General features: G+C 39.0%; 1 protein-coding gene across 1 annotated transcript in view; it reads right to left on the bottom strand.

The window, feature by feature from the left end:
- The window catches only part of LOC123772888 (four-domain proteases inhibitor), a 6,021-nt gene extending 1,115 nt beyond the window's left edge, over positions 1-4,906 (bottom strand). The window contains exons 1-5 of the mRNA XM_045766263.2: positions 4,831-4,906; positions 4,562-4,644; positions 2,424-2,579; positions 1,406-1,555; positions 155-304 (exon numbers count right to left, since the gene is read on the bottom strand). Of these exons, the coding sequence (XP_045622219.2) occupies positions 155-304; positions 1,406-1,555; positions 2,424-2,579; positions 4,562-4,607 (502 nt within the window). The 5' untranslated portion in view covers positions 4,608-4,644; positions 4,831-4,906. The remainder of the gene's footprint in view (positions 1-154; positions 305-1,405; positions 1,556-2,423; positions 2,580-4,561; positions 4,645-4,830) is intronic.
- Between the last annotated feature and the right edge of the window lie 3,512 nt (positions 4,907-8,418).

Here is an 8,418-nt window from a genome sequence, read left to right as displayed (position 1 = left end):
CAGTACCAGATGGTTCATTTGATGTATGGAACAAATGACAGAGAGCTATCGTATTTGTGAAAATATGTAATAGCGCACTCAATAACAAATCCACCCTAACAAGAACTTTGATGCACTCAATAACAAAGTCAATCCAACCTTCACGAGAACTTACATTCACCCTGCTTAGCAATCTTCAAATTTAGTTCGGGGTTATTACAAGCCTCGATTTCCAAGAAGCAAGAGTTTGAGTATGTCTTTCCATCTGTCCCACACACCGGGTCGAGTTGCTCAGTACAAGCTATCGGGCATTCGTTGTCACCACCTACAAAGTAGAAGCGTTTGGTTACATGATGAGAAAGTACATTGTTCCTGCCTCTATCAGCAGCAGAATGTTCTTAAAGAATAACAACTTGGTGAGAATTAAGTGAATACTTATTATTATTATATGTAATCTAAATTATTCCGGCTAATAATGCAATAATAAACAGGATTATGGATGATAAAGATAACAGAAGCCTCCAACATGACCTGGACAAACTGAAAGGAATGGTCCACAAATGGCTACTAGAGTTTAACATGAGTAAGTGTAATGGAATCAATACAGGTATAGGGAGAGAGAGAGGCTGAACGCAAGGTACCATCTGGGAGATGAACTCCTTCAAGAATCAGGTAGAGAGAAAGATCTTGAGGTTGATATCACACCGAACCTGTCCCCAGAAGCCCACATTATGTTGGATTTTATACATATAATTGAATATATATATATATATATATATATATATATATATATATATATATATATATATATATATATATATATATATATATATCGACTGCATTTTTCTCTAAGAGTACTACATTTGCCATCTTTTATCTGTCAAGTAGTTCTCCACTCTCGCATCCAATTGAAATGAAAACGAATTTTATTGCTCGTCTTGAGGTCTGGGTTTCTTTCAGTTGCCCCTGACGAGATTTGTCCCTTTTTTCGGGTTTTATGCAATTGTTAGAGTCAGAAATATTTAAGATGCTTCATTATTTTCCTTGTCATTTCGATGTCATTCAGCCTCTCGTTCAGCAGTGTCGTTATCACTTTCTCTTGCACCCGCCGTTCCAAGCATTAATATTTATTGGAACATAAAATTTAGTTCCTCACAAATCTTCTCATTTTCTGTTGGGATCTGGAACTCTCTTTTGCGGCTTAATTACTTCACTCAGTATACTCATCTATCTTCTCCTATCATTATGTTGCTGTTTTGTTAGTTTCTTAGCTCAGTACCAGATGTTCATTTAATGTATTGAACAAATGACAGAGAGCTATCGTACTTGTGAAAATATGTAATGGCGCACTCAATAACAAATCCACGCTAATGAGAACTTTGATGCACTCAATAACAAAGTCAATTTAACCTTCACGAGGACTTACATTGACCATTCTTAGCAATCTTCAAATTCAGTTCGGGGTTATTACAAGCCTCGATATCCAAGAAGCAAGAGTTTGAGTATGTCTTTCCGTCTGTCCCACACACCGGGTCGAATTGCAAGATGCAGGCTGACGGGCATTCGTTGTCACCACCTACAAAGTAGAAGCGATTGGTTACAAGATGAGAAAGTACATTGTTCCTGCCTCAAGCAGCAGCAGAATGTTCTTAAAGAATAACAACTTGGTGAGAATTAAGTGAATACTTTTTATTATTATAAATAATCAAATTATTTTGGCTAATAATTCAATAATAAACAGGATTATGGATGATAAAGATAACAGAAGCATCCAGCATGACCTGGACAAACTGAAAGGAATGGTCCACAAATGGCTACTAGAGTTTAACATGAGTAAGTGTAATGGAATCAATACAGGTATAGGGAGAGAGGCTGAACGCAAGGTACCATCTGGGAGATGAACTCCTTCAAGAATCAGGTAGAGAGAAAGATCTTGAGGTTGATATCACATCAAACCTGTCCCCAGAGGCCCACATCAAAAGGATATCATCAGCGGCATATGCTAGACTGGCCAACATAAGAACTGCCTCTAGAAACTTGTGTAAGGAATCATTCAGAACCTTGTATACCACTTATTTCAAACCAATTTGGTATTCGCACAAGGGAACGCAGGTGAAAATTGAGTACCCAAATGAGCCACAGATTTTAGAAAGAACCTTTTTAGTGTCAGAGTAGTTAATAAATGGAATGCATTAGGCAGTGATGTGGTGGAGGCTGACTCCATACAGTTTCAAATGTAGATATGATAGAGCCCAGTAGGCTCAGGAACCTGTACACCAGTTGATTGACAGTTAAGAGGCGGGACCAAAGAGCCAGAGCTCAACCCCCGCAAGCACAACTAGGTGAGTACACAAAAAGAAGGGACAGGAATTATTAGGGAGAAAGCAGCAAGCCATTACGACTATATAACACTGGGAATGAATAAAAACAAAACGAATACTTACGACATTTCCCTTCATAATCCACCTTGAGGTTCTTCTCAGGACTGAGACAGGAATGGATCTCCAATATACAGGCGCTGGGGTAAGTCTGACCGTTCGTCCCACACACAGGCTTTGAGTTCAGCTCGCAGCCTTTGATGCACTCATGCCGTTGACAATCTGAGAAGATAAAGAGTTTAGTTTTGAGACGAGATTTGACTGTTATCACAGCCGGCGATTGTGCACCTTTATACTCATTCTGCCTGCGGTAGTGCAAAAAGTAGTACTGAGGGCAAAAAAGGTCTTTATTAAACCTCGGTTGTGATGATTGCATTAACAATTACATCTATTCTGCACACTTTTATAAATATAATGACAGCTAGTTACACAGATTATTACATTTCAATATCCATGTATTTCCAGTTAATAAATAAATGTTTATTTAGGTAAGGTACATACATACAAGAGATTTTACAAAGTTTGTTGGATTAATAGATAGAGCTAGTACATATAATGCCTAAAGCCACTATTACGCAATGCGTTTCGGGCAGCAGTTTCAGTTAATTATATATTGATGGTAGGTCTTTACGCTAATATATAACTGTTTGGGGATATTACACAATTATAGAATTGCTGAATTATTATTAATCTTCACAGTACACGGGTTATACATTGGTCGCATGTGTCATTCATCTACTGGAAGCGAAACATGGATACAGTGCAAGGATGTCAGTTATTTCATCATTTGTAATAAGATAGTTTGCCATTTCATGCTGTGTGAGTTTAGATTTATCTCTAAATGACTCAATTTTTGCCACAGTCTAAGATGTAATGTTCGAGTGTGTGTCTTTGTCCAGCTGTCCTCCAGACAAAGACCTAAAAGTGATTCCATCCACCCGCCAAACCCCCTGTTTATTAATGAAAAACGGTTTACACACGACTCACAACTGATTTCGTTCGAACATATCCGGAACAAGTGCTTCACTGACCAATTTTGTTCGAATCACAACGCTATAAATGCTTCACCCACGTACTACAAATACAAATAATCGCCAACAGAACCTAAACACCTAACCTAACCTAACCTATATATGCACAATATGCTAATATATTATAATATTACTTTATACTTGAGAAAATTCCCGTTTTGAATGAACAGCATGTTAAAATTTATGAATGCGTCTGTGGGGTCGACCGCTGGATGTAATGGACTTGAGTCCAGGACGGGTTGCTATAAATGCTTCACCCACGTACTACAAATACAAATAATCGCCAACAGAACCTGAACACCTAACCTATGCCTATATATGCACAATATGCTAATATAATATTAATTTACATTTGAGAAAATTCCTTTTTTGAATGATCAGAATGTAAAAATTTATGCATGTATCTGTGGGGTCGACCGCTGGATGTAATGGACTTGAGTCGAGGACGGGTTGCTTAGTCCACACACTTTACACTTTACTTCATCCAGCTCCCTCTACAAGCCTAACTACTGAAGGTACTTGTAGCCAAGTGGATGTTTGCTGTTTTAGGTTCAACTACTCAGAATAAAAGTCTAAGCAAAGGCGTGAACTTGATCATGTTCCTGTAGGCCATTGTGAGAGGGAATCTACAATATCTATTTGTATTGAAACTCCTTATTAAATATGCATATATATCTATGTCTGGCTTCTGAGACAAGCAAGTTATTACTTGACTTGTAGACAATTTAATGCTTGTAGTTAGGAAAATGGAGTTTGAAATAATTACAGCGTCAACTATAGTATTCTCGTCAATTTTGAGTGCTCTTAGTATAGCTACCAATTTCAACTTGCAAGGTGGATTCCCAATTACAGACTTATATTCTTTTCAACTATGCTTGAGAATGCCCCTTGTTCCTGCTTCTAGCAGGGGGCACAATGTTCTTAAAAACAAAATAACTTTGTCCGAATTCAATGAATACTTCAGTTATTATTTAATGCCCGAGAAATAAAGTTATGGGGGGGACTAAAGAATAATCGAACTATTTAAGTCAGGTAAAGTTGATAAGTTTTTTGGGTTCAAAATGTACAAAATATGAAGTGGTACGTGTTGCATGTATTTGTCAATTCGTAAAGAAACTAATAATACCGTTCATGCCACAGGAACAAGAACATAACAGGAAAATAACAACTCACCAGCCAAAGGCACCAGCAAGAAGGCGATTAAGGCGAATGACTTCATCGTTGTAAGAAATCTTCTCAAGGTGGCAGAACTCTTCCTTGTGGGGCAGAAAGATTGGATTAATGTGGTTGCTACCACCACTACCACTACCACCACTTCTTAAGTTGACGTTCTAGCGAGTTGTGAAAATCCAATATCAAAGTCTTGATAATGAGGCTTTTTAAAGACCAAATCATTATAAAATCAGAACCCAGACCTCACCAAAATGTTGATAAGTTCTCACCTGTGTTTCCTCCTGCTGTGACGGCGGTACACTGACGCTGGCTGACCCGTCTCAAGCCTTTTATACCCGGTCTGGGTTGACAGTCATTGTTTACCGAGATTGGTAATTTAATTTTGTACCGAGAGGCGAGTTTATCGGGCAGCGTCACACATCCTGTGAGTGGACACACCGCCATAGTATCATGTACAACACTCCCCGTTAGGAAGAAAACCCGCTGGGTTGTTCATCCTGTCACTTGTACCCAGACACAGCTGGGATTTTCCTGGGTACTAATGAGAGAATGAACAATCCTGTCACCTGTGTTTCATGCTTGGGTTAGGACCTAACGATTCCTGTGAGGTTATGTTTCTCTGTCTCGTAAATTAGGGACATTTGTAAAAGGAAATTATAGATTTGCTTTTAATTGTTTCACACTTCAACTAGATTTTCACCTAAGGATCAGAATCTGAGATAAATTTTCCTAGAGCGAGGGAGGCGGTAGAAATTTTCCTAGAGTGAGGGAGGTGAGATAGTTTTTCCTTGTTCGATTCCATTCCCCGCTGCCAGCCGTATGTGTGCTTACCTAGATATGCTTAGAAGATCAAGCGCTAGCTCCTAAGCCCCGATCTTCGAGTTGTTTTTAGTTTAATGCATTGCCTCAGGTTTGGCTTCTCGTGTCGTATCTACTCTGAAAATATTGAATAAACCGCGACAAATGTTGTTTATTCGATTTACTCAATTAATGTTATAATGTTCTTTGTTATGCTGTTCCTCCTTTTGATCACAGTTGAACTCCCTTGAAATACCTTCTATGACGTTAACATGTCTCCTCTCTTCATTGTGTTCCTCTTCTTTCAGAACACTGATGTATGTTAGGAGCAAGATGGGACCTAATACTGAGCCCTGCGGCACCTCTCTCTCTCTCTCTCTCTCTCTCTCTCTCTCTCTCTCTCTCTCTCTCTCTCTCTCTCTCTCTCTCTCTCTCTCTCTCTCTCTCTCTCTCTCTCTCTCTCTCTCTCTCTCTCTCTCTTACACCAGCCTGAGTCTCCAGTTTAAATAGGAGGCTTTTGTGAGGGACTGTGTCGATAGCATTCTGATAGTCAAGGAAGATGCAGTGTGAGTAATTCACCTCTACATCCATGCTCCATGGAAGGTTTAATGTCTCAGGGTGATACCAGTTAGGTACTCCTGAGATTCTTCCTAATTGTGAGCCTCCATAGCCTGGTTAAGTGGACAATTGTCCTGTACTTTTGAGCCCCCCAGTTCGAATCTCCAATGATCCAAGTGAATAAAATCAACAAGTGTAAGAAAAAATAAAAAATTAGTGTTGTACATAATAGAATAACAGATCCAGACGGGAAAAGTATCGAACATAGAACAGAAAGACATAAAAATGTACACAAAATAGATAGATGAACGAGGGCTAAGAATTTAGGAGAGAGAGGGAAAAAGCCTTATAGGAATGTCCAATTCCAATTCGGAACTGGACCTGTTCCAGGTCCAATTCCTCCATGGCCACATCAGCGGGAAAATGACTGAACGACTAGGCGAACCGACAACAGAACAGAGAGGTGTAGTGTCCCAGTGAGAATAACATGGTAATAGGTAAAGAACTTAACAAATCATTTCTCGTATTAGATTCATTTCAATGCCATTGTTGCATTGAAATGTATATCCCTTCAGGTCCAGGTTGTTGACATATAACAAACAGGATGAGCTTAAGGACTTTCCCCTCTGGAATCTCCAGTTTTCAGAAGACTTCTCCACTCACTTCTAGCTTCACCCACTGTTATCATTTTTCATTTTAGTTGTTTCTAAAATGAACTTGCAGTAAAATGTAAATTTACCGTTTACTAAAATATATAGTTACAAAAACTGTTCTTCCAGACATTCTCATTGTCAAGCCATAGACTCGATAATGCACTCTCCTGGGGGCCTCCCATTGACCCGCAAGCAATCAAGGAGGTCCTGGATGCAAAAATCAATGACCTAAGGAGAATGCTGGACAGGATTGACAAGATTGATGCCCACGATGCTCTATTCCTCCTCACAAGATGCTTATCTCTCCCTAAGTTGACTTACTTTGAGATGTTCTCCATCCTACAGCAGCCCCAAATTAAAGGTGTATGACACTTTTCTGAGGTCCATGCTGGTGAAAGTTCTGAACCTTCCATGGTTCTCAATGGGAGAAAGCAACTCTCCCTGTAAGACTCGGCGCCCTTGGTGTCCGCACAGCCTCCCAGATTGCTCTACCAGCCTTCCTTTCCTCCTACCATGCATCGCAGGACCTCGTAAGAGATATCCTACCAGAACCCCTGAGTAATTTAGGAGGAATACATGATCCTGCTTTCACTGAATGTTCAATTCAGTGAGATGCTCTTGCAGCCCCAGCACCCATTATAGATCCAATAAAGAAACATGAACAGTCCGGCTGGGACCACCCACTAGTGGAAAAAATAGCTGATGCCATGCTCAGCGCCGCAACATCAGACAAGGAGAATGCCCGCCTCAGAGCAGTGAGTGCCCCCCATGCAGGTGACTTACTTCTGGCAGTTGTTGTTGTTAAAGATTCGCTACTTGGAACAAGCAGTTTCATGTAGCACGGGCTATGGTGAGCCCGTAGGTACTGACTTCTGGCAGACTAATGGAATCTTTATATATCAAGGAGCTGCGGCCTTTGCTAAATATTAACGGCAGTTGCTCAATTTTATATTATAATATATATATATATTTATATATATATATATATATATATATATATATATATATATATATATATATATTATATATATATATATATATATATATATATATATATATATATATATATATATATATATATATATATATATATATATATTATTAAATATGACCGAAAAAGTAAGATTAATAATTCTAACACGAATTTTCTCAATCTTTCGTACATTACGCTTCACTGTTGGAGGTAAATCAAAAATCACTTCTCCAAAATTCATTTTTATTTCTAGTCTGACGCGACACGGGCGCGTTTCGTAAAACTTATTACATTTTCAAAGACTTTACAAATACACAACTGATTAGAACTTACGTCTCTCTGATATTATATCTACATTTGAGTGAGGTGGGAAGGATGATGTGGCATTAACACAAGACAGAACAGGGGATATTAATAGGGTATTAAAAGTATCAACACAAGACAGAACAGAAACAATGGGTATTGAATAGAAGTGTTTATAGAAAGCCTATTGGTCCATATTTCTTGATGCTTCTATATTGGAGCGGAGTCTTGAGGTGGGTAGAATATAGTTGTGCAATAATTGGCTGTTGATTGCTGGTGTTGACTTCTTGATGTGTAGTGCCTCGCAAACGTCAAGCCGCCTGCTATCGCTGTATCTATCGATGATTTCTGTGTTGTTTACTAGGATTTCTCTGGCGATGGTTTGGTTATGGGAAGAGATTATATGTTCCTTAATGGAGCCCTGTTGCTTATGCATCGTTAAACGCCTAGAAAGAGATGTTGTTGTCTTGCCTATATACTGGATTTTTTGGAGCTTACAGTCCCCAAGTGGGCATTTGAAGGCATAGACGACGTTAGTCTCTTTTAAAGCGTTCTGTTTTGTGTCTGGAGAG

Source organism: Procambarus clarkii, chromosome 12 (assembly GCF_040958095.1).
Source record: "Procambarus clarkii isolate CNS0578487 chromosome 12, FALCON_Pclarkii_2.0, whole genome shotgun sequence".
NCBI classification, from domain to species: domain Eukaryota; kingdom Metazoa; phylum Arthropoda; class Malacostraca; order Decapoda; family Cambaridae; genus Procambarus; species Procambarus clarkii.
This window is presented reverse-complemented; position numbering and strand designations above follow the sequence as displayed.